Source organism: Pogoniulus pusillus, chromosome 33, assembly GCF_015220805.1.
Source record: "Pogoniulus pusillus isolate bPogPus1 chromosome 33, bPogPus1.pri, whole genome shotgun sequence".
NCBI lineage: Eukaryota > Metazoa > Chordata > Aves > Piciformes > Lybiidae > Pogoniulus > Pogoniulus pusillus.
In genome coordinates, this window is record NC_087296.1 from 11433845 (window position 1) to 11460131 (window position 26287).

Sequence of the window (26287 nt, forward strand, 5' to 3'; positions counted from 1 at the left end):
AGGCTTAATCTAGCTGGAATGTTACCATTGGGAGTGTAGCTGAAGATAGCTTTTGGTTTGCTTGCTATCTGCTGAAGCCAGTCCTTGGCTCCTCAGCTATTGCAAAAGGGCAGGTTCAGAAGATTCTAGGTTGAAGTGCGAGTAAATACTTGAAGGAGCTGGAGTGATGCTGTAATACCAGACAAGGCCAGCTCTGGCTTTGGGGGTGGTGTATCTGATGCTCAGTAAAGCTGCTGAGCTGGGGTCATCTTTGCAACAGGTAAATCTGTTAAGCTTCACAGACTTGGAAAGCAGCTCCTCTGCTTGTCATTCTCTGAATAGTGAGGGGCCCTAACCCACAGATAAACTGAAGTGTTGACACCAGGTTTATCCTCGATTTTAGGAGGAGGGAAAGGCCATTTCTGCAGTGAGCTGTTGCAGCAGCACTTGCCTGTCCTGGCTGACAGGCCAGATTTCTGTTGCTGAGGCTGCTGTTCAGATCTTGGTCATAATTAGTGGTGAATAAGATTATTGACATAGATCATAATAAGATTAGTGACAAAATGAGTGGTGGTAGAAGTCTGGCTCCTTTTGGTGCTATTCATACTTAGAATCATAAAACTGTCAGGGCTGGAAGGGACCTCAAGGGTCAGCCAGCTCCAACTCTTCTGCCATGCACAGGGACACCTCACACTAGATCAGGCTGGCCAGAGTCTCATCCAGCCTGGCCTTAAACACCTCCAGGGATGAGGCTTCCAACACCTCCCTGGGCAACCCCTTCCAGGCTCTCGCCACTCTCATGCTGAAGAACTTCTTCCTAACATCTGATCTGAATCTACTCACTTCTAGTTTTGTTCCATTCCCCCCAGTCCTATCCCTACCTGACATCCTAAAAAGTTCCTTTCCAGCTTTCTTGTAGGTTCCCTTCAGATACTGGAGGCTCACAGTAAGGTCTCCTTGCAGCCTTCTCCTCACCAGACTGAAAAGCCCCAACTCTCCATCCTGGCTCCATACTTGGCTATTTGAACACTGCAGAGATGCAGAAAAAATCATGGAGAACTCGGGGCAAAAACCCCTTCAAATTCCTCAAACTAGGTGCCACTCCTTCCCATTAATGCAGGGCATGTCTTTGCCTAACAAGTCAGTGATTTCTCCAAACTCTTGGATGCCTTCCCAGAGCAAGATGCATCACTTCCTACCCTCTGGTGCTGTTCCTGTATCAGTATTGCACAGTATGCAGTTATCAGCACTGCACCTTAGGGTGCCATAGGCAGCAGGTCACTTGGGGTAGCTTTGCAACACATCTGTAAGAGTTTACTAATGTTAAGGACATTTGGAGTGCAGTTTTATTCATGTATGAAAATAACCAAGAATGCTGTACTCATCTCTAGCATAATTAAAGCACTTTCTGTCCAGTGCTGTTAGTCACAGTAGCTTGTGCAGCATCTTGATGTTTCCTAGGCACAGAATCACAGCATGTCAGGGGCTGGAAGGGAACTCCAAAGCTCATCCAGTCCAACCTCCCTGCCAGAGCAGATCACACAAGAACACATCCAGGCAGGTTTTGAATATCTCCAGAGAGGGAGACTCCACAACCCCCCTGGGCAGCCTGTTCCAGTGTTCTGTCACCCTCACAGGCAAAAATTCCTCTTCCTGCTTCCATGGAGCTTCCTATGTCTCAGCTTCCAACCATTGCTCCTTGTGCTGTCACTGAGCATCCCCCAGCAGAGGGAAATCAGCTCCAGCCTCTGGCACTCACCTGCACATCTTTATAACCATTGCTGAGGTCACCTCTCAGTCTCCTCCTCTCCCAGCAGCACAGCCCCATCTCCCTCAGGCTCTCCTCATAACAGAGATATTACATTGCCTTAATCATCTTTGTGGCTCTGCACTGGACTCTCTCAAGCAGTTCTATGTCCCTCTCAAACTGGGGAGCCCAGAACTGGACACAGTCATTGAAAACAAAGCAAAACGAACCTAAAGCCTCAGTCAAATCTGGATTGAGATTGTAAAGAACTTGGTGGGCATGTCTATAATCACTGTGCAAATTGAGTCCTCCTCTGATTTGCACTTAGCTACTTTTCCCCATGATTTCTTAGTGTTTGCTGTTGAAGCAGCTGCAGGAAGAGCTCCGTTTTCAGCCTGGCCCCATAACTCCCAGCAGAACTTCTCTCCCCTTAGCGGACTGATGAGCCTTGGCAGGCTGTGGGGAAGCTGCACTGCAGGGAACAGATCCTCTTACCTTTTAACAGTGTTATTTCCTCCTCCTCCCCCCTTTATTTTCTGGTTTGTTTGTTAGTGTGTGGTTTTTAATGGAAGCCTCTGGAAACATCCTCAATTGCACGAGGAGACTGTGAGGCTTCCTTGACTTCCTTGAAGGAAGCCACTGCTGTGAAGTGGATACCCTTTCTAAAAGCTGTCAGGAAGCCTTAGTTCTTGTTTGCCTTTCGGGGGCTGCTGCAGGTCTCCTCTCTCCCCAGGTGTGTTGCTGGCTGCCAGGTGCCCTGGCGTGCGTCACGCCGTGAGCCGCGGCGCACACCCGCGTTAATCAGTGACCGTGGGGCTGCTGGCTCCCGGGGGGGAGGTGGACATCTTCCCTTGCCCCACACACAGATCCCTCAGGCTAGGGCAGCTTCTGCTCAGCTGCACCTGAGCAGAGCTTTTGGAGGCTCCTAGGGAGATCGCTTATTTGGCTGAGAGGCTTTGCCATGGGTGTAGCTTACAGTAGGAGAGGGTAAGTCTGTGCCTGCTTTTGCTTCATGGATTTGTGTTTAGAGGGTGTAGATTTTTCCACCCTAGGGGATTTTAAGGAGTAGTAGGTCAGTAATTAGGTGACAGATTGCCTACTGCAGAGGAGAATGCCTTGCACTGGAACACTGCTGCAGAATTTGTTTATGACTGTGTGTCCTGGTCAGTAATTTCCTCATTGTGGCACTGTGTAGTCCACAAGTAGATCTCATTGATTGTCTATAATATCAATTTGGCAGGCAGGTTTGATTTATGAAGGTATTGATGTTGATGTAGATGTTGCCCCAAGCTCATGCAGCTGAGAGGGCTTCTGTTGCTTTGGAAGCTTCTCTTCTAGGAGCAGGCAGATTTTCAGGGAGGAAAGGCAGCAATGGTTGAGCCTTTCTTCCTTTTTCAGTCAAAGCTTTCTGTCCCATTGGCATTTTTGGTACGATTCAGGGAGCTGGGTGAGGTCTAGTTTGCTTTTTCTTGCTGTTTCTGTGGAGTTCCCTTTTGTGGAGCAAGATGTTACCTGGTTGTGACTCCTGGTAGTACCTCATACCTAACGTCCTGTAGCTGATACAAAGCTGTGCTGAGCCCTGGAAGAAACTGCAGCACAATTACTGGAGTCAATACCTACATGATGCTTCTATGAGCTTATGCAGGGGTTTGCAAAAGGGGATGGTGATGAAGATGGCCCTGATGATGAAGGATCACTCATCCATGCTCCTGTTAATCAAATAGCTTAGATCTGGACTCCTTCTGAATTAGCCTTCTACAAAGCAGCCTGGGGGGGGCCAACCAGATCCTGGGCTGCAGCAGGAGACATGTGGCCAGCAGGGCCAGGGAGGTGATTCTCCCACTCTGCTCCACTCTGGTGAGACTGCACCTGGAGTACTGCATCCAGTTCTGGATGTGGAGATGCTGGAGTGTGTCCAGAGCAGGGCCAGGAGGATGCTCAGAGGGCTGCAGCAGCTCTGCTGTGAGCACAGACTGAAAGAGTTGGGGCTGTGCAGGCTGGAGAAGAGGAGGCTCCCAGGTGACCTTCTTGTGGCCTTTCAGTGTCTGAAGAAAGCCTCCAAAAAAGCTGGGGAGGGACTTTTTAGGCTCTCAGGGAGCAATAGGACTGAGGGGAATGGAGCAAAGCTGGAACATCTCTTGGCCACGTGGCACAGCAGTGCTTGTGACTGTGCCAAGGGGGAGGGAGAAATCTGGTGGCAATACAAGTTTGTTTCTTTGTCATAATTTAAAGGACATCTCCATGATGAAGTCAAGTCAATCCTTTGTCTGAATCCAGATGTATGGAGATGTGAAGGGCAAGTATCAGGAGGACAGAGCCAGCCTCTTCTCAGTGATGTCCAGTGACAGGACAAGGGGCCATGGGTGCAAGCTGGAGCAGAGGAGCTTCCATGGGAGCACAGGGGAAAACTTTTTCATGCTGAGAGTGACAGAGCCCTGGAGCAGGCTGTCCAAAGAGGTTGTGGAGTCTCCTTCTCTGGAGACTTTCAAAACCTGCTTGGATTTGTTCCTGTGTGACCTGCCCTAGGTGATCCTGCTCTGGCAGGAGAGTTGAGTTGGATGATCTCCAGAGGTCCCTTCCAACCTCTAACATTCTGTGATTTCTTGAGGCCAGAGTGAGTCACCCCCCTCCAGGTTTCTCACCTGCCTGTGAGTTAGTGTAGCTGTCATGAGTGGGCAAAACTGTCAGGGCTGTTAGTTCATGTTGCCACAACTGGCATCAGACCCTAGCCCTTTGTTGGTAGAAGTGTAGGACAAAAAAATGCAGGCTTGGCTGGAAAAATCTCTGGAACTTTACCAGTGACACTGAGCAGAGTGGAGCACTGTGTCCAGTTCTGGTGCCCCCAGATAAGGCTACATGGAGCTGCGGGAGTGGGTCCAGAGGAGGCTGTGAAGATGATCAGAGGGCTGGAGAAGCTCTGCTATGAAGACAGGCTGAAAGGCTTGGCACTGTTCAGCCTGGAGAAGAGAAGGCTTTGGGCAGGCTTTAAAGCAGCATTTCAATACCTGCAGGAAGGGTGGGGAGGGACACTTTAGAAGGGCTTGGAACGATGGGACAAGGGGCAATGGTTTGAAACTGGAGCAGGGGAGATTTAGATTTGGCATCAGGAGGGAGTTCTGCACAATGAGAGTGGTGAAACACTGGAACAGGCTGCCCAGGATGTGGTTGAGGCCATATCCCTGGAGACATCCCAGATCAGACTTGGTGTGGCCTTGGGCAGCCTGATCTAGTTGGAGGTGTCCCTGCTGAGTGCAGGGTTGTTAGACAAGAGGACCTTTGAGGGTCCTTTCCAATTGGATGCAGTCTGTGAATCTGTGATACCACTCAGTGTCAGTTCTTACTGGGAGTTGTGTGGGACTGCACAAGCCACTTGGTTTTACCATGGTGCTTTGGCTCTGTGTTTAGCAAAGCAAGAAGGAAAATGGGGGGTGTGCAGGCAGAGAAACCTTGAAGTGCTTCAGGCTGACACATGGAGGGATCTGCTGCCTTGTGCACTGTGTGAGTGTGGAAATACACAGGTATCCTATTTGTGTGGTTGTCCCTTTGTCACTGGACCTCACCTTTATCCTCACCTCACTTTATCCTCACCTCTGCATGACACTGGTGTGCTCATGGACTGCTGAACAACAGTTATCTCCTCTTCTGCTTGCAGGGTGGATCACCTGTACACGTTTTTTGTTCAGTGGTCACCAGAAATCTATGGGAAAGATGCCAAAGAGCAAGGTTTTGTGGTGGTGGAAAAGGAGGAGCTTGACATGATAGACAACTTCTTCAGTGAGCCCACAACCAAAAGCTGGGAGGTGAGTGCTTTCTGCTTTAACCTGAAGCATGTGTGTGCACATCCTCTGTTACAGATCTCAGCATTTGCTCTCCTGAGCTCTCCTGATGTTTATGTTTCTTTCTAATGCTTGCTGCTTCGTGATCTGTCTCAGAAATGTTCTTGTTTTCCTTCAGCCCTCCTTTCTCTCCTCCCTGTAAAGAGCAGGAGAACAACTGGAAGCTCTGCTGAACAACCAGCAGAAGCTGTGCCAGCTTTTTGGTTAAGTGATGTTAGCCATTTGCAAACCTATACAGGTGTGTGTTAGTGTGGTTAAAGCTGTGATGTGTTTGTGTGCCACAACTAACATCTCTAACAATTCAGAAGAGATGTTGAGGTGCTGGAAGATGTCCAGAGAAGGGCAATGAAGCTGGTGAGGGGCCTGGAACACAAACCCTGTGAGGAGAGGCTGAGGGAGCTGGGGGTGTGCAGCCTGCAGAAGAGGAGGCTCAGGGCAGAGCTCATTGTTGTCTACAACTACCTGAAGGGAGGCTGTAGCCAGGTGGGGTTGGTCTCTTCTCCCAGGCAACCAGCAACAGAACAAGGGGACAGAGGCTCAAGTTGTGCCAGGGGAGGTCTAGGCTGGATGTTAGGAGGAAGTTGTTGTCAGAGAGAGTGATTGGCATTGGAATGGGCTGCCCAGGGAGGTGGTGGAGTCGCTGTGGCTGGAGGTGTTCAAGCCAAGCCTGGATGAGGCACTTAGTGCCATGGTCTGGTTGATTGTCTAGGGCTGGGTGTTAGGTTGGACTGGCTGAGTTTGGAGATCTCTTCCAACCTGCTTGATTCTGTGATCTCCAAAACTTGTATGTGTAAAGCCCAGCAGAGATTGCTGTGTGCTGGCTGAAATGGGTTGGTGTGTGTGTGGAAGTGCCAGCCCCTTGCTTTTCAGGTGCACACAGCAATATTGGTGGAGTATTGGTTGGGAGATGGATCAGTTTTATCCTTGGAGTTTGGCTTTTTTCATCTGGGAGCTTTTACAGTCTGTTTTTCCTACCTGGCATGCCTCATGTCTGTTGTCTGGCTAGCAGCTCTGCACACAAGGCCTGGTTTCTGTGGTAAATTAGCTGGCACACATTTGAAAGTATTTCTAAGCAGTGAAGTAGTTGCTGTGCTGAGGATATGGGATGAATTAAAACCAGATCAGTTCTTATGTGGAGAGGGTACAGAAAAGAGCTACAAAGATGATGAGGGGGTTCCATCAAAGATGATGGAATGTTTCTTATGAGGAAAGGCTGAGAGAATTGGGGCTTTTTAGTCTGGAAAAGAGCAGAGTAATCTCATCAATGCTGATCTCATCAGTGCTGATCAATACTTAAAGGGTGGGTGGCAGGAGGATGGGACCAGGCTTTTCTTAGCGGTGCCCAGCGACAGGACAAGGGGTAATGGACACAAGCATGAGTATAGGAAGTTCCATCTAAACATGAGGAAGAACTTGATGTGAGGTGACAGAACACTGGAACATGCTCCCCAGAGAAGTGGTGAAGCCTTCATCTCTGAAGGACATGTTCCTGTGTGACCTTCTTTAGGTGAACCTGCCTCGGCAGTGGAGTTGGACCAAATGATCTCCAGAAGTTCCTTCCTACCCCAACCCTTCTGTCAGTCTGTGAAGTCCCTTGAAAACGGGATAGGAAGTGATCTGGTTATTTGTCTGAAAGATAAACTTACTTTAAACATTCTTTTGTCCTCTGATGGTTTCTTTTCTTTAGCATTCCTGTCTTCAAAGTGCCTTGTCCTGTTCAGAGGCAGAGCAGGGGCTTGTCCTTTGAAATACAGCAACATCACCCTAATCCCAGGTAGTTTCTTTTCTTACAGCTTGGTAGTTTCTTCCTGGGTAAAAAAAACAGAGCTGCTTCATTCCTTGTTTTGCTCAGAGCATTGCAGGAGGTTTCTCTGCAGTTTTCCTTTCCATTCCGTTTCCATGCAACCCCCAAATGCCAAAAGCAGAGGTAGGAGAGATCCGGACCCACTGGCACTTTGTCTCTCAGTGTTTTGTTTGAATGTGTATTGGGAAAAGAATTAGCTGGAAAGGGCTTCCAAAGGTGTGTCTCTTTTATTCGTGGTGTATTCAGGCTTTACAAATTTAACGACAAGACTGCCAGGAAGTCTCTATCGGGAGTCCAAATTTGGGCATGTGAAAGTTTCACTCTTCCTTGTGGGGAAACAGAAAGTGTGGTTCTAGAGGAGCATATAAGCAACTTTATCACAGCGTGCCACGGGCAGTAGCTGTCTGTCATGCCACTGGAGCAGGGCAGTGTGCTGGATACTGCCAAACAAACCAGTGGGTGATGAAAGGGAAACAAATGCCTTTGAATATTCGAATTGTTTACTATGCCAGACCTGAGCAGAGGGAGCCTTTTGTGGAGGTATGTTGAACTGTGTCCCTCTTTGAACAGCATTCCTGTCCCAGCTGGAAGTGGGCTTCAGGCTGGGATGAGTTTGAACAGGGTGTTTCCACCCCGGACTTCTCTCAGTCCTCTCAAATCTGCGGAATGAGAGTTTGTGGATCCAGTTTCTGTAGTGGTTAGTATGGTTTTGTCTTGCTACTTTTGCATGCTCTGTAAATATTTGGACTTTCAGATCCGTTGTGGACTCTGAACTTCATTCAGAGATGTGCTTCATTCAGAGGTTGCAGAGCAGGTGCTGGGTTTGATTTGCATTTTATGGCTGTTGAGGGAGCTGGGGGTGTGCAGCCTGCAGAGGAGGAGGCTCAGGGCAGAGCTCATTGCTGTCTACAACTACCTGAAGGGAGGCTGTAGCCAGGTGGGGTTGGGCTCTTCTGCCAGGTAACCTGCAACAGAACAAGGGGACACAGCCTCAAGTTGTGCTGGGGCAGGTTCAGGCTGGCTGTTAGGAGGAAGTTGTTGGCAGAGAGAGTGATTGGCATTGGAATGGGCTGCCCAGGGAGGTGGTGGAGTCTCTGTGGCTGGAGGTGTTGAAGCCAAGCCTGGCTGGGGCACTTAGTGCCATGGTCTGGTTGACTGGCTAGGGCTGGGTGCTAGGCTGGACTGGCTGAGCTTGGAGCTCTCTTCCAACCTGGTTGATTCTATGATTCTGATAGGGTTTGGGAGGTTGCCTGTGTCTGAGTTGGGTTGTGTTTTGCTACAGACAGTTCTTACTGGTTGATTTATTGGGAGATTTAGTTTTTTCCTCCTTTCTGTGTAGAGGGGAAACTGTTCCTAGAAAGTAGTCTTGAGAAGAGGAGTTAGTTAAAAAACCACTAAAATAAATAATGGTCTGGGAGGTGAGAAGGAAAACATTCAGGAGGTGGGAAAAAGAACAAGGGTAACAGTAGAAAAAAACATTTTCCTTTAGCAGCTCATTGTTTTTTAAAAATTGATCTTAACTTGGCTGGGCAAACCTTCCCTCCAGTTGTCCATGTGGAAAACTTTCCAGCACAGGATTTTCTGCAGTCTCAGAAACCACAGGACTAGATCCCATCAAAGCCTGGGCTGGAGGAGCTAGGATAGCTTTAATGGAAGAGTGCTCAGGGGTTGGAACAGGCTGCCCAGGGAGGTGGTGGAATCCCCATCCCCAGAGGTGTTCAGGAAACCTGTGGATATGGCACCTGCACAGCTCTCTGAGTATCCCCAGCAGGGATACCTGCGCAGCACTCCCAGTATCCCCAGCAGGAGTACCTGCACAGCTCTCCCTGCAACCCCAGCAGGAGTACCTGCACAGCTCTCTTAGTATCCCCAGCAGGAGCACCTGCACAGCCCCCTGAGTATCCCCAGCAGTATCACCTGCACAGCCCCCTGAGTATCCCCAGCAGTATCACCTGCACAGCCCCCTGAGTATCCCCAGCAGGAGTACCTGCGCAGCTCTCCTGGCAGCCCCAGCAGGAGCACCTGCGCAGCTCTCCTGGCAGCCCCAGCAGTATCACCTGCCCAGCTCTCTGAGTATCCCCAGCAGGAGTACCTGCCCAGCTCTCTGAGTATCCCCAGCAGGAGTACCTGCCCAGCTCTCTGAGTATCCCCAGCAGGAGTACCTGCCCAGCTCTCTGAGTATCCCCAGCAGGAGTACCTGCCCAGCTCTCTGAGTATCCCCAGCAGTATCACCTGCCCAGCTCTCTGAGTATCCCCAGCAGGAGTACCTGCCCAGCTCTCTGAGTATCCCCAGCAGGAGTACCTGCCCAGCTCTCTGAGTATCCCCAGCAGGAGCACCTGCACAGCTCTCTGAGTATCCCCAGCAGGAGCACCTGCACAGCTCTCTGAGTATCCCCAGCAGGAGCACCTGCACAGCTCTCTGAGTATCCCCAGCAGGAGCACCTGCACAGCTCTCTGAGTATCCCCAGCAGGAGCACCTGCACAGCTCTCTGAGTATCCCCAGCAGGAGCACCTGCACAGCTCTCTGAGTATCCCCAGCAGGAGTACCTGCACAGCTCTCTGAGTATCCCCAGCAGGAGTACCTGCACAGCTCTCCTGGCAGCCCCAGCAGGAGCACCTGCGCAGCTCTCCTGGTAGCCCCAGCAGTATCACCTGCCCAGCTCTCTGAGTATCCCCAGCAGGAGTACCTGCCCAGCTCTCTGAGTATCCCCAGCAGGAGTACCTGCCCAGCTCTCTGAGTATCCCCAGCAGGAGTACCTGCCCAGCTCTCTGAGTATCCCCAGCAGGAGTACCTGCACAGCTCTCTGAGTATCCCCAGCAGGAGCACCTGCACAGCTCTCTGAGTATCCCCAGCAGGAGTACCTGCACAGCTCTCCTGGTAGCCCCAGCAGGAGCACCTGCACAGCTCTCTGAGTATCCCCAGCAGGAGTACCTGCACAGCTCTCTGAGTATCCCCAGCAGGAGCACCTGCACAGCTCTCTGCGTAGCCCCTGCAGGAGTACCTGCACAGCTCTCTGCGTAGCCCCTGCAGGGGCACCTGTGCTGCCTGGGTGTGCAGGGCCACATAACAATGCTCATTTTGTAGGCCTGGGTTGTGCCCTGTGGTCCTGCCCTCTCCTTTCCTCCTAACCCCATGGAGTAGTTGGAGAGCTGGTGCCCAGGTGTCCTGCTTGAGGTGGCTGCCCTGAGCTCAGCTCTGGGCATCTGCAGGTGAAGATGGGCTGGAGGTGAGTGTTTGCAGCAGACATTCCCCTGGAGCTGCAGGCTGTGACTGGCAGTGTTAGAGCTTTGTCCTACCCACAGGGGACTACTCACCGGTACTGGTCTTCAGGGAAACCTCCTTCTGTGTGGTGTGGTTAAACCTGCACCTGGAGTCAGCCCAGAGCATTTGTTTCTTGCCTGTGGGGCAGGTATGTGTAGGACTTCCAGGCACTTCTTGGCAATTGCCTCAGTTGTTGACAGCTTCTGCAAGTTCAAGCAGTGACGGTGAAGGCTCAGAAGGGTTATGCAAAGCTACCCCTTTGTAACAGGGAAGCTCTTGGGAGGTATTTGCAGGGAGGTGTGTGGCAGTGGTGCAGTGCTCTGCAGTCACATCTTGAGGTTCTTGCTCCCATACAAGACCTCTTACGGGAAGGAAGGTGGTTTAAGGTTCTAAGCTCGATTGTATGGTTCTGCTCCAGCAGGGGGGTTGGACTTGATCTCTTTGGGTCCCTTCCAACCCCTGACTTCCTGTGATCCTTCTGCAGTTAGAGCCTCTTTGCTTCCCCTCTTCTTTCTCATCAGCCCCATCTCTGAGCCATTACTTCCTACTTGTCGTGGTGACGCCGAGCTCCAGCTGAAGCCCTGCTGCCAGGCACAGTGTGCCCCATCTCCCCTCCCACTGCTGTGCAGAGCTGGGGCTCCTGGTGCTTGCTGAGTGCCTCAGGCTGCACTGAAGGGTTAGCAGCTTTCCAGCTGTGCCAGGTGATGCTTTCTTCCAGCCAAGAGGTTGAGCATCCCAGCAGCAGCCTGTTGGGAGCCAGGATACATGGACCACCAAGGGCCTTCCTCCCCTCTGTGGTGAGCTCTGGGCTGTGAGGGTGCTGCCAGCCTGAGAGCTTCTCCTTTGCATCATGTTTGGGCTTCTGCTTGGGGTTCAGAGTTTGTCTTCTGTGTCACTCAGCATGTTGTAGGCTGCTAAGTCCTTCTACAGACAAGCATTACATGTGTGGGCATGTGTTCTGCTGCTGTTTCAGCTGGATGGGGAAGGCAGTGTGGCTCACCTGCAGCTGCTGGAGAGAAGCCTGGGCTTTGGTTTAGAAGTGTTGCTGACATGAGTGGCATTTACCTGGCCTCACCTTTCCAAAACATTACTGTGCTCTCTTTGTAAAGTCTCAAGCAAAGAAATAAGTGAATGTGGTTGATAAAGACCTTCACTCTCAGAATGAGTATTTTCAAGAACCTGATGCTCAAAACCTTTCTTAGTACATTTCCAGCAAGACAGAACTTACAAATACTTATTCCAAGCACAAATGCTTATTCCAAGTGGAATTACATTTCCCCCTCTTTGCTATATTCATTCTGTTTCAGTTGGTATCCACAAAGCCATGGCTGAGCCAGTAAAGACAACCAGGAGAAAGTTCTTCTAGGAAAAAGAAGTGAAGTTTCAATGTTTTCATACTCTTATGTATTAACACCTGAGAAAATAATTCTACTCAAGTAGCTGCATGAGAGAAGACAAAGAACCTTCTCTGCCCTCATTGTTTCCCCCTCAATTTTCCAGCTTTCATAGAACCATAGAATCAGTCAGGGTTGGAAGGGACCACAAGGAGCAGCCAGTTCCAACCCCACTGCCATGCCCAGGGACACTCTACCCTAGAGCAGGCTGCACACAGCCTCAGCCTGCCTGGCCTCAAACACCTCCAGGGGCAGGACCTCAACCACCTCCCTGGGCAACCCCTGTCAGGCTCTCACCACCCTCATGCTCAACAACTTCCTCCTCACATCCAGTCTGAGTCTCCCCACCTCCAGCTTTGCTCCATTCCCCCCACTCCTGTCACTCCCTGAGAGCCTCAAAAGTCCCTCCCCAGCTTTTTTGTAGGTCCCTTCAGATCCTGGAAGGCCACAAGAAGGTCCCCTGGGAGCCTCCTCTGCTCCAGCCTGCACAGCCCCAACTCTTTCAGTCTGTGCTCACAGCAGAGCTGCTGCAGCCCTCTGAGCATCCTCCTGGCCCTGCTCTGGACACACTCCAGCATCTCCACAGCCCTCTTGTCCCAGGGGCTCCAGAACTGGATGCAGGACTCCAGGTGGGGTCTCAGCAGAGCACAGTAGAGGAGGAGAATCCCCTCCCTGGCCCTGCTGGCGCTGGCCACACTTCTCCTGTGGCAGCCCAGGCTCTGCTTGGCTTTTGGGCTGCAAGTGCACACTGCTGGCTCCTGCTGAGCTTCTCCTCCAGCAGCACCTCCAAGTCCCTCTCCTCAGGGCTGCTCTCCAGCCACTCACTGCCCAGCCTGGAGTTGTGCTTGGGATTGCCTCGACCCAGATGCAGGACCCCCCCACACCTTTTTATTTTTGTTCTTCCTCATTTATACTCCCACAAGACATCTAAACTCAGATGCATGCTGTGTGTCTTGGAAGAAGTAGGTGCACCTTGGCCTTCTGACTTGAGACCAGGTGTGTCTGAGTCTGACCACATAGTGGAGGCTGGATGAGGCCCTTAGTGCCATCATGTAGTTAATTAGAAGGGTTAAGTGCTAGGTTGGACTGGATGATCCTAGAGGTCTCTTCCAAGCTGCTTAATTCTATGATTCTGGCACCTGGTTACCTCAATCTTTATTAATCCCAAAGAACTCTGCAGCTATGGTCACCAGGGAATGAAGAAATTAAGGCCATGTTGTCTCAAAAATGCCTTGCCAGCTAGATTTTCCTCATGATCAGGGGACTGGAGCATCTCTCTTTTGAGGATAGACTGAGAGAATTGAGGCTTTTTAGCCTGGAAAAGAGAAGACTAAGGGGAGATCTCATCAGTGCTGATCAATACTTACAGGGTGGGTGGCAGGAGGCTGGGACCAGGGTTTTTTTAGTGGTGTCTTATGACAGGACAAGGGTTAATGGGCACAAAATGACCATAAGAAGTTACCTCTAAGCATGAGGAGGAACTTCAGCACAAGGGTAACAGAACACTGGACCAGGCTTGCCCAGAAAGGTGGAGTCTCCTTCCCTGGAAACATTCTAAACCTGCCTGGACATGCCCCTTTGTGGCCTTCTCTAGGTGAACCTGCCTTGGCAGAGGGGTTGGACTCAGTGACCTCCAGAGGTCCCTTCCGACCCCTACTGCTCTGTGACTGCGATTTGGTTAAGGCTGCCTGTGTTTTTACAGTATCATCAGGGTTGGAAGAGACCTCACAGATCATCAAGTCCAACCCTTTAGCACAGAGCTCAAGGCCAGACCATGGCACCAAGTGCCACGTCCAGTCCTGCCTTGAACAGCTCCAGGGACGGCGACTCCACCACCTCCCCGGGCAGCCCATTCCAGTGTCCAATGACTCTCTCAGGGAAGAACTTTCTCCTCACCTCCAGCCTAAATCTCCCCTGGCACAGCCTGAGGCTGTGTCCTCTTGTTCTGGTGCTGGCCACCTGAGAGAAGAGAGCAACCTCCTCCTGGCCACAGCCTCCCCTCAGGTAGTTGTAGACAGCAATGAGGTCTCCCCTGAGCCTCCTCTTCTCCAGGCTAACCAATCCCAGCTCCCTCAGCCTCTCCTCGTAGGGCTGTGCTCAAGGCCTCTCCCCAGCCTCGTTGCCCTTCTCTGGACACGCTCAAGCATCTCAATGTCCCTCCTAAACTGGGGGGCCCAGAACTGAACACAGCACTCAAGGTGTGGTCTAAGCAGTGCAGAGTTTGATACAACCATGCCAGAGTGGTTTTGCTCCATGCAGTGCAGCAGCTGAGGAGTGTGTTGGTTAAATCAGTTTGCTTCTGCAGAGGGTGTCAGTGTCAGAGCTGTGCCTGAGGTTGGACACTTGTTCTCTTGCCCCAGATCATCACTGTAGAAGAGGCCAAACGGCGGAAGAGCGTCTGCAGTTACTATGAAGAGGAAGATGATGATGCTTTGCCTGTCTTGAAGCATCACAGTGCTCTCCTGGAGAATATGCACATAGAACAGGTATGGCTAGACAAAGTCAAAGTTCCTGGTTAGCTGTGGTGCTGGCTGTGCCCACTGTGGGATGTTCTGCCTTCTGGAGGCTTTTGATGCAAGAGTCTGAAGAGACCTTATAGTGGCCTTCCAGTATCTGAAGGGGGTCTACAGGAGGGCTGGGGAGGGACTATTGACAAGGTCTCCTTGTCATGACAGGATGAGGAGTAATGAGTTTAAACTGGCAGAGGGGGGATTCAGACTAGATGTTAGGAAAGAGTTCTTTGCAGTGAGGGTGGTGAGACACTGGCACAGCTTGCCCAGGGAGGTTGTGGATGCTCTCTCCCTGGAGGTGTTCAAGGCCAGGTTGGATGAGGCCTTGAGCAACCTGTTCTAATGGGAGGTGTCCCTGCCTAAGGTGGGGGGTTGGAACTGGATGATCCTTGAGGTTCCCTCCAACCTAAACCATTCTGTGATTCCATGTTGGAGTGTCCTTGTGTGAGGTCTGCAGCTCTGGCTCACCCAGAAAACTTATGTTTTGCAACTCTGGAGTTGGAATTGTGATGTTGAGTTCTGACAGCTCTTCCAGTGCTGGGACACAGTATGAAATCTGTGATAGGTGATGTGAATGCAGACATTTGGACTCAGGCTTGGGGCAGCGTGACTGAAAAGCTGTCTGGCAGAAAGGAACTTGGGAGTTCTAATGGATAAGTAGCTAAATGTGAGCCAGCAGTGTGCCCAGGTGGCCAAGAAAGCCAAGGGCATCCTGGCTATGTCCAGCAGGAGCAGGGAGGTGATTGTCCTCTTGGACTAGGCTCTGGTGAGGTCACACCTTGAGTCTTGTGTTCAGTTTTGGGCACCTTGATACAAGAGAGAGGTGGAGGTGCTGGAGACAGTGAAGAAGAGGGCAAGGGAGCTGGGGAAGGGCCTGGAGAGTAAATCTGATGAGGAGCGATGGAGGGAGCTGGGGATGGTTAGTGTGAAACAGAGTAGGCTGAGGAGAGACCTCATGGCTGTCAACAGCTACCTGAAAGGAGGCTGTGGAGAGGCTGCTGCTGGGCTCTTCTCTCAGGTAAACAGTGACATAAGAAGAGGGAATGACCTCAAGCTGCCACTGGGGAGGTTTACACTGGACATTAGGAAACATTTTTTCCAAGTAAGAGTGGTCAGGGAGTGGAATGAGCTGCCCAGGGAGGCAGTGGAGTCACCAACCCTGAGTGTGTGTAAATGTCATTTGGATGTGGTGCTTGGTGGTCATGGTTTAGGGTGAGCCTTGTAGGGTAGGGATATTGGTTGGACTTGATGATCCAGCTGGAATGTTTCTGTGACTGTGTGCTGGAGATGCTAAGCTGGAGCCATCAGCTGCTCCCGTGGCAGCCTCCTTTTGGCTCAGAAGGCCATGCAGGGAGGGAGCAGCCCGGGGCAGCAGCTGGGAGCCAGGCTGCTGAAGGTGTAACCCTCTTGCCCCCCTCCCCGTGCAGCTGGCCCGGCGCCTGCCCGCACGCGTGCAGGGGTACCCCTGGCGCCTGGCATACAGCACCCTGGAGCACGGCACCAGCCTCAAGACGCTGTACCGCAAGTCGGCATCGCTCGACAGCCCTGTCCTCCTGGTCATCAAGGACATGGACAACCAGGTGAGCAGTGCTGGAGGCACCCACAGGGCACCATGGCTGTCAAGTGCACGTTGCACCCTGAGCTGGCATCACTCCGAAATGAGACACTGCTGCTTTCCTTCTGCGCTCGCAGCAGGACAGGGCAGCGGCACTCAGAGAAGCACTCCCTGCCTCAGCTTCAGAGCTGCACTGAGTGCTTCTGTTAGTTGTGCACAGGGAAGTGTCTTCATGGGGTGTCTGACTCAATGAACTGTCACAATGCCTCTGCAGGTCTAGCAGTCACCAACTCCCAGAACTGACATATGCCTGCTGCTGCTGCTGTTGTCTGGCTTTTAACTTGCAGGTTACAAAAGATTGGCAGGAGTGTTTGCTCCTCTGAGCAGGGCTACAAAGATGGTTCAGGGGCTAGAACGTCTCTCTTTTGAGGAAAGGCTGAGAGCATTGGGTCTTTTTAGTCTGCAAAAGAGAAGACTCAGGGGCAATCTCATCAATGCTGATCAATACATAAAGGGTGGGTGTCAGGAGGATGGGACCAGGAATTTTTCAGTGGTGCCCAGTGACAGGGGCACCATGCACAGATTTGAACATTTAAGTATGAGGAGGAAATTCTTTAATTTAAGGGTGATGGAGCCCTGGAATAGACTTCTCAAAGAGGTGGTGGATTCTCCACCTCTGAAGACTTTCAAAACCCACCTGGCCATGTTCCTGTTTTTCTAGGCAATCCTGCCTTGGCATTGGATCTCCTGAGCTCCCTTCCAACCCCTGCTGTTCTGTGATGTACCCAACTGATTGGTTCTTCTAACATGAACCAGCAGCTCAGTTGTTCTTTAGAAAAGACTTTAATGTTCATTTGTTTTTTTCCCTTTGAGTTTTGCACTGTGCTTAAGAAGTAATCATTCTGTTCTAACAGATATTTGGAGCATATGCTACACATCCCTTCAGGTTTAGTGACCATTACTATGGCACTGGTGAAACATTCCTCTACACATTCAGCCCAAATTTCAAGGTAGGTGGGTGTTTGCTTTCTCAAACAACACTTTCAGGTTCCACTTCTGAAACATTTATGAGGTTCTTCTGAAGACAGCATAATTGAGCTTAGGAGCTGTGCCAGCTGTTGATGAAGGCAATTTATCACTCGATGCTTCTCTAAGCAGAAGTGGCTGTGGTTGTCTCAAGTGCTGAGAGGACAGGCTGTGAGGGTGAGGAGAGGGTTTGCAGTGGCTTGCAGGGGAGAGCAGGGAGGAGTAGACTTGGGACTTTTTAGTCTGGAGAGGAGAAGACTTGAGAGGGGATCTGATCAATGTCTCAATATCTGAGGGCTGGGGGTCAAGGAGGAAGGGACAGGGACAGCCTCTGCTCGTTTGTGCCCTGGGATAGGACAAGAGGCAATGGATGGAAACTGCAGCACAGGAAATTCCACCTCAACATCAGGAAGAACTTCTTTACTGTAAGGGTGCCAGAGCACTGGCACAGGCTGCCCAGAGAGGTTGTGGAGTCTTCTTCTCTGGAGCCTTTCCAGCCCTGTCTGAATGTGTTCCTCTGTGATCTGCACTAGATTCTCTGGTCCTGCTCTGACAGTGGGGTTGGACTGGAAGATCTCCAGAGGTCCCTTCCAACTCCTAACCTCCTGTGATCCTGTGACTGTGCAAGACTCACCTTGGAAGGCAGGCTATCAGGAAGAGGCTGTACTTTCACACATGCCTAGGTCCACAGTGACAGCAGCCCAGAGACAGGAGTGCAGCTGCAGTGCCCCATAATGCATTTTTCAGTCCTGAACACATGATTCCTTTGTGGCAGAGCTCCTGTTGATTAGAGGTGCAAGCAGAGTTCAAAAAAGGATTAGAGTGCCTTCTTGTTTCAAATGCATTTTGTTCCTTTACTTTCTACCTATTATCTCTTCCTCCTCCCCCTTCAAGGAAAAAACTAAAGTACAATATGGCCACACCAAAAAAAAAATAGCTGCTGGGATTCACTCCTTAGTAGGCTTAGGATTCAAGAGTCCTCCCAGTTCAAACAGATTTGTTTTTCCCCCCTCCCTGATCAGGTATTCAAGTGGAGTGGAGAGAACACCTACTTCATCAACGGAGACACCAGCTCTCTGGAGCTCGGAGGTGGAGGGTGAGTAAATGATTTTCAAACCATGGAGCTTTGTCTTTAACTTTTTTGTTGTTTCAAATGAGATAGGAAAAATGGTTGTTGAAAGCAAAACTAGCCAGTAAAATGCCCAAATGTGCTTCTAGCACACTGTTCAGGGCAGATACCTCAGCAGTCTGAGTTCTGTTGCAGACCCAGACCAATTTCTATTGCTTAGGGAGAGTGCTGATGTTAGCAAAGTAGATCTTGTGGGGTTGGGTTTTTTTTAGCTAGAAGGGACCCAGATGTTTTGGGCAGATACATGTCTCATTGCTGAAGGAGTTGGCCACCAGAAAATAATCTCTAGTGGCAGTTTAGCCATCAGCCTCTGAGGTTTTTCCTGTGGTCCTGATTAAGTTGTTGTTGTTCTGTTGATTCATAGAATCAGAATGGTTTCAGTTGAAAGGGACAAGAAAGATCATCTAGTTCCAGCTCCCCTGCCTTTGGCAGAGACACCTCCCACTAGCCCAGCTTGCTCAAGGCCTCATCCAACCTGGCCTTGAACACCTCCAGGGAGGGGACATCCACAACCTTCCAGGGCAACCTGTTCCAGTGTTTCACCACCCTCACTGTAAAGAATTTCTTTCTAGCATCTAATATTTAGCCTAAATCTCCCCTGATAGAGCAATGCTTATTTATGTTTCAAGGTTCAGAGGTCAGTGGGTATGGAATCAAGGTCCAAGGCTGCAGGAGCCATTAAAGCTCACTGCTTGGGACATCTAAGCATGGTTTGTTTTGGGGTGGTGTAAACACCTCTTCTAAAGCAGGAGGGGTCTTGCCCACCTCCAGACAGCTGAGGAAGGGCCTCAGTGTCCAATCTCTGGTGCTGGTGCTGTGGACAGCTGAATGGCACTGGGGAGGTGGGCACAGGCCAGGTGCTGGCTCACTGCTGCAAACAGACAGGAGGAGACTGCTCCATCAGCTTCTGCTTGGCAAGCACTTTGCTGGGACTGAGCACTTCACATTTGGTCTAAGGGCTCCTCAGACCTTAGATTCCTCCATATCCTTTCTCTGGTGGATTCTGCAGCATTCAGCACTTTTACTGTTCAGGAGAGACAGGGACCTGCTAGAGAGAGTCCAGTGGAGAGCCACGAGGATGAGTGGGGGATTTGAGCATCTCCCCTACAAAGAGAGGCTGAGACACCTGGGGCTGGTTAGTCTGGAGAGGAGAAGACTGAGAGGAGATCTGATCAATGTGTACAAATATCTGAGGGGTGGGTGTCAAGTGGCTGAGGCCAATCTCTTCTTGGTGGTCAGCAGCAATAAACCAAGGAGCAATGGATACAAACTGGAACAGAGAAGCTTTCACTTCAACATGAAGAGAAACTTCTTTACAGTGAGGGTGGCAGAGCCCTGGAGCAGGCTGCCCAGAGAGGTTGTGGAGTCTCCTTCTCTGGAGCCTTTCCAAACCCACCTGGATACATTCCTGTGTGAACTACCCTGGGTGATGCTGCCTTGGCATGGGGGTTGGACTGGATGATCTCTGGAGGTGCCTTCCAACCTCTAAGGTTCTGTGATATCCTGAAGTGTGTTGTGTGTTTCCCTTCTAGTGGCAGGTTTGGCTTATGGTTAGACGCAGATCTGTATCACGGGCGAAGCAACTCCTGCAGCACCTTCAATAATGACATCTTATCTAAGAAAGAAGATTTCATAATACAGGATGTGGAAGTATGGACATTTGAATGAAACACTGACTGCCTTAAGGACTGGATCCATTGGGCACTTAAAAGCTAACTGGAAGGTGCAGGCTGCCTCACAACCTTACACGCTTCTTCCTCAAGTTTGTACCAGAGCATGACTCCACCAAGCAACCTAAGGAGAAAGAGGGAGCTGGTTCTGAGAGGCAGTAAGAGACAGAACAGCAAGAGATCAGCCTGAAGTGTTTTTTACTTCCTCTTCCAACACTTCTCCATCAAAGATACGATGCTTATGAAAACATTTCATGGTGTGTAAGTTGAAAACTTCTTTTCTGTAACTGTGAAAGAGGTCCTGTGGGAAAACTCTGGCTAGTACATTCCATCTGCATTTACCTTCAACCTACAAATGCTAACCAAAAAAAAAGAAGAGCTTACTTTATACCAAAATCTGCAGCATACTGTTTGCCATGGAAGAGAGTCAGAAGCAGGTGTGCACAGCACTTAAGGGAACATGTTTTTAATTCTTCTTTTGTTTTAATTTATTGTTGTTGTATAGCAGGGTTGGGATTTGAGGGTTTTTTTTTTGGTCTAAATGTATTTAGCTGCGAGGATTTGGTTTGTTTCTTTTTAATGTTTCAAATCAGTTGGATAATGACTGTTCAGGTAGGTCTCTTGTGCAGTTGGCATTTATTCCAAATCAGTTTCTTTTCATTTCTTAAGTTAATTTATATTTATATATATATATATATGTGTGTGTGTTTTATTTTGTAAATGAGATCTTGAGTTTCATTTTTGCCCCTAATCCAAAGGGTTTGTTTTCTGGCAGAAACACTTGAGTGCATAATTCTGGTTTGGGTTTTTTGGCTGTTTTTTCCCCTGAACTGAAAGAGAAGGTATCCAGATAGTGCTTCTCTTGAACTCTGGTGCCACATTCCTGTTCCCAGAGGATTGTTTTTGGCAGGGTGTGGATAGGTTGGGCAAAGTGCCACCTGCTATAGACTGCATCAGCTCTGTTGCAGTCAGAGTTGGGGCAGCATGCTCTGAGTATCTGCCCCTAGTGTTATTGGGCTGTTCACAAAGGGACGTTTCTGAGAGGGTTGTTGTTCTCTAGCACTACCAAATGATTCAAAGTAAGCCACCCACTGTGCTTTTATGGGCACTTCTCCACCAGTTAAAGAGTATTTGCTTTGTTAAGGAGAAAACACAACTGAGATAGAGAGAAGAATGCCATTTCCCCAACAGGCCAGGTCATGTTAGTGGAATAATTGCTTTCTTAGTAATCATATATATGATTTCCTTCCTCAACAAGACTTGAAGGAGCAGGCTGGGTTAGGATTTGACAGGCAACTCAATATTCTTTGGTTTTCATGAAATAATCAGATATTGCACACACACAAACAATGCTGAAGAGAAAAGGGCTTCATGTCACAGCATCTCACTGTTTTGGTCAACAGAGTGTGACAGAGGGCTGGCAGTCTCACTGCTCGCTACAGAATTCTGCCTTCCTGTGAAGCTGGGCGTTTGTTTACACTATCCAGAGCCAACCAGCCTTAGCCTGCTGTCCTGCCCTTGGCCTCAAACCTCTCACTGTCCTGAGAAAGGCAGGGTTTAGAAATGGTGGAGTGCTTCCATGCTTTAAACCAGTACAGTCTAATTTGGGAACCTTATTAACCGAGTAACCCAACTCCATTTAGTTTCTGCTCTGCCCTTGTTCAATAGATTAAAGCCCAAACAACCAAAAGCCAAGTGGTTCTCTTTCAAAAGCACTACTGCATCTTAGCCCTGCACAGAAATTGCACAGTCTGACAACCAATGCTATATCCAGCCAGCCTGTACCACGCTGCACGTGAGCTTTATCACACTTCCCCTCCACATGGTCTACTCCAGCCAGAAGCGAAGTTCTTACTGGTAACGCTGTGAAACGTTTGGGCAGTTGCTAGCAGCAGAATGCTTCAAAGAGACCAGGGAAAGCTGATGCTGTTTGCTCCTTCAACTGGTGGCAGATCACTTCCAAAAGAATCCCTGATCCAACCAAGTTTCAGCATTTGCCATACATTTCACTCTTGCTACTGAACAGTTTACTCCATGATGTTAGCCTTGTCAGAGCATATCTAAACGCTGTGGTCTGTATTCCAAACAGTGGTGTTCAATCCAAACTCTGTGACCCTTGAAACGATGGATATTTAATAGATGTAATGCAGTGCTATCACCATATTTTCAATAAAGGAATTTATGCATTCAGAAGCTTCCTCTGGGTCTTTGCTCTTGTGTTCACACACCTTTTGAAAAGCAAAAGCTGCACCTGAAGTTACAGGTTCTGCTGACCGTAATAAAAGATCACATCACAGCATCACAGGATCACCAAGGTTGGAAGAGACCTCATAAATCATCAAGTCCAACCCTTTACCACAGAGCTCAAGGCTAGACCACGGCACCAAGTGCATGGTTAGCAGATGGAGAGAGGTGATTCTGCCACCCTGCTCTGGTGAGACCTTACCTGGAGTGCTGAGTCCAGGGATCCCCAACACAAGATGTAGGCTTGCTGGAGCAGGTCCAGAAGAGGGCCACTAAGATGATCAGAGGGCTGGAGCAACTCTCCTATGAAGACAGGCTGTGAAAGAGTTGGGGTTCCTCAGCCTGTGAGCTACACTTCATTATCTGAGAGGATCTACAGCAAGGCTGGGGAGAGACTGTTTAGAGGGGCTTGGAGTGACAGGATGGGAGGCAATGGTTTGAAACTGGAGCAGGGGAGATTTAGGTTGGACAGCAGGAGGAATCTCTTCACAATGAGAGCAGTGAAAACACACCCAGGGATGTGGCTGAGGCGTGGTAACTGGAGACATTCCAGATGAGACTTGGTGTGGCCCTGGGCAGACTGACCTAGTTGGAGTGACCTCTGAACACCATCGAGTCCACTCCTGTGCCAGAGCAGCAGCAGCCACAGCGAGTCGCAGAGGAATGTGTCCAGGTGGGTTTGGAATGCCTCCAGAGATGGAGACTCTGCAGCCCCTCTGGGCAGCACTGTGCAGTGCTCTGGCAGCCTCCAAGTGAAGATTATTTCTCTTCTGTTTATGCAGAACCTCTTGTGTCCCAGTTCATGTCACACAGCTGTAACCTTGTGCTGACCTTGCACTTGGTTACATGAAGGAAGGCCCTGAGGCTGCTGCATCCTGTGAAGAATAAGGTGGCCACATTTGTCAGCAGAAGTGCATCCTGTGGAAAAGGAGGTGGCCACATTCACCAGCACAAGCTGCAACCACAAGATAAGGAGAGGAACTGCCATCCTGGAGACACAGAAAGGATCCAGTGGGGAGCCTGGGACCCAAGTGTTACTATCATGTGAGAGGAGGGAAACTTAGCTTGCAAGGGTATGATTGCCAGAAGAGTCTTTTCTTTCAGGTGCCTCTCCAGAGCAACCCAGCTTGAGCTGGTTTTCTGCTGTACCACCTGGCTTTGACACCTGAGACTCCGCTGCAGGAAACTTAGGGTGAAGAAGCTTCTTTGGCATTGGCTCCTGGCTTTCATTGGTCTTATGGCATGCAGAGGTGGCATTAAGGGAAAACAAGCTGTGACTGCATGTGAAACTAGTTGGGGATGCCTCTAGAGCTGCCTTCCAACCCAGTGCATTCTGTGAGTCTATGAAGGGGACCAAGCCTGCTGCCTTTGAGTTGAGAGGGTGGCAACATTTTTCTTAGTGTGAAGTAAGAGGAAAGTGAACAGCCATTAGTAGTTTTGTGCTGGTTTGAGACTGATTGAAATACTGTACTGAGAGAAATCCTTAGCTGTGAGAAGAAAGGAAAGAAAAAGCCAACATGTGCCCTGTATCGCTCCTCCTGCTGAGAAAGGCAACTAGTCAAAATACAGCTAAGGTGGTCACTTAGGAGACATGGGCTGGATGTTAGGAGGAAGTTGTTGGCAGAGAGAGTGATTGGCATTGGAATGGGCTGCCCAGGGAGGTGGTGGAGTCTCTGTGGCTGGAGGTGTTGAAGCCAAGCCTGGCTGGGGCACTTAGTGCCATGGTCTGGTTGATTGGCCAGGGCTGGGTGCTAGGTTGGACTGGCTGAGCTTGGAGCTCTCTTCCAGCCTGGCTGATTCTATGATTCTCACACACTGCTCAGCTCTCACCTGGGGCTGTGCCTTCTTTCTGGTGGCCTGGTCTCTGTGGTTGCCTCTGCCTTAACTCTAATCTGACCTAACCCTTTTCCCTCTAACCTCCTTGTCTTTCTGACATCTCACCTCAGGTCTCTCCAGATTGATCATGGAGATGTACATGGGTTGATCTGGTTATTTCTGAAGGGAGGGGAAGGGGGAGGTTGGGTTGGGAGCCCTCCTGGGGACTCTGTTTCTGGGAGGGGTATTGTGTTTCTGTATTACTTTTAACCTGTATATAACTGTATAACTACCTGCAGGGAGGCTGTAGCCAGGTGGGGTTGGGCTCTGCTGCCAGGCAACCAGCAACAGAACAAGGGGACACAGCCTCAAGTTGTTCCAGGGGAGGTCTAGGCTGGATGTTAGGAGGAAGTTGTTGTCAGAGAGAGTGATTGGCATTGGAATGGGCTGCCCAGGGAGGTGGTGGAGTGGCTGTGGCTGGAGGTGTTGAAGCCAAGCCTGGCTGGGGCACTTAGTGCCATGGTCTGGTTGCTTGTCTAGGGCTGGGTGCTAGGTTGGGCTGGCTGAGCTTGGAGGTCTCTTCCAGCCTGCCTGTTTCTATGATTCTCTATATTTTGCTATATTGTGCTAAGCTGTAAATATAGCTTCATTCTTTAACTTTCAGCCAGCTGAGCCTGGTCTGGGTGATTTCCTTAAGCGTGTGTGTGGGGTGGGTAGCTCCCAAACCATCACACCTCTCAGGAGGAGGACAGCAGCTTGCTCCTGCCAGCCAAGCACCTGCAGCGCAGCGGTGCTTGGAGCAGCGAGCAGCCTGCTGGGTGCCCAGCTGTGTGCAGATGTTCGCTGCAGCGCTGCTTTTGGCGCAGTTTAGCTTGCTCCTGCCAGCCAAGCACCTGCAGCGCAGCGGTGCTTGGAGCAGCGAGCAGCCTGCCGGGTGCCCAGCTGTGCGCAGATGTTCGCTGCAACGTTGCTTTCAGTGCAGTTTAGCTTGCTCCTGCCAGCCAAGCACCTGCAGCGCAGCGGTGCTTGGAGCAGCGAGCAGCCTGCTGGGTGCCCAGCTGTGTGCAGATGTTCGCTGCAGCGCTGCTTTCGCTGCAGTTTAGCTTGCTCCTGCCAGCCAAGCACCTGCAGCGCAGCGGTGCTTGGAGCAGCGAGCAGCCTGCTGGGTGCCCAGCTGTGTGCAGATGTTCGCTGCAACGTGCTTTCGGTGCAGTTTAGCTTGCTCCTGCCAGCCAAGCACCTGCAGCGCAGCGGTGCTTGGAGCAGCGAGCAGCCTGCTGGGTGCCCAGCTGTGTGCAGATGTTCGCTGCGGCGCTGCTTTCGCTGCAGTTTAGCTTGCTCCTGCCAGCCAAGCACCTGCAGCGCAGCGGTGCTTGGAGCAGCGAGCAGCCTGCTGGGTGCCCAGCTGTGTGCAGATGTTCGCTGCGGCGCTGCTTTCGCTGCAGTTTAGCTTGCTCCTGCCAGCCAAGCACCTGCAGCGCAGCGGTGCTTGGAGCAGCGAGCAGCCTGCTGGGTGCCCAGCTGTGTGCAGATGTTCGCTGCAGCGCTGCTTTCGGTGCAGTTTAGCTTGCTCCTGCCAGCCAAGCACCTGCAGCGCAGCGGTGCTTGGAGCAGCGAGCAGCCTGCTGGGTGCCCAGCTGTGTGCAGATGTTCGCTGCGGCGCTGCTTTCGCTGCAGTTTAGCTTGCTCCTGCCAGCCAAGCACCTGCAGCGCAGCGGTGCTTGGAGCAGCGAGCAGCCTGCCGGGTGCCCAGCTGTGTGCAGATGCTCGCTGCAGCGCTGCTTTCGGCGCAGTTTCGGCTCCAGCTGTTTCGTATGAAGCCGGCTTTAGAGCAAAGCAAAGCTCCAGGTGCTTGCAGTATGATCCTTGACAGACTGCAGCAGAGAAAAGGAGCAGATGAGGTCGTTGCAGAGGGATTGCCTCCTGCTCCTGCGGGCCAGCCATTGCTTGGTCTGAAAGAAACGGGGGTTTAAAACTCCCCGTCCCTGCAGCTGTTTGGAATAGGCAGAGATGTGGTGCTGAGGGACTGGGTTTAACACCAGGCTTGGTAGGGTTCGAGGAGCGTTGAACCGGCTGCTCTTAAAGCAGTTTTCACCCGAGATGGTTGTGCGCTCCCGGGAAACATCCCAGGTCAGGCTGGGCGGGGCTCTCAGCAGCCTGCTCTGGCCGCTTACTTGCTTAGAGGAGCCTGCCCCTGTCAGCGGTGGTTGCAGGAGCAGGGACTCGCCTGCCAGAGCCTCCGCTACCGCCGCGGGGCCTCAGCCTGGCATCGCGGCCGAACAGCTCCGCGGCCGAGCAGCTCTGCGGGCGCTTGGG

The 26287-nt window shown here is 50.9% G+C and overlaps 1 protein-coding gene across 6 annotated transcripts in view; it reads left to right on the forward strand.

The window, feature by feature from the left end:
- Positions 1 to 22105, forward strand: part of NCOA7 (nuclear receptor coactivator 7) — a 105824-nt gene extending 83719 nt beyond the window's left edge. For all 6 annotated transcript variants that reach the window (XM_064170270.1, XM_064170268.1, XM_064170274.1 and 3 more), the window contains 6 exons: positions 5379 to 5526; positions 14383 to 14508; positions 15960 to 16112; positions 17002 to 17097; positions 18136 to 18209; positions 19775 to 22105. In XM_064170270.1, coding sequence (XP_064026340.1) covers positions 5379 to 5526; positions 14383 to 14508; positions 15960 to 16112; positions 17002 to 17097; positions 18136 to 18209; positions 19775 to 19910 — 733 coding nt within the window. In that variant the 3' untranslated portion in view covers positions 19911 to 22105. The remainder of the gene's footprint in view (positions 1 to 5378; positions 5527 to 14382; positions 14509 to 15959; positions 16113 to 17001; positions 17098 to 18135; positions 18210 to 19774) is intronic.
- Positions 22106 to 26287: the final 4182 nt, after the last annotated feature.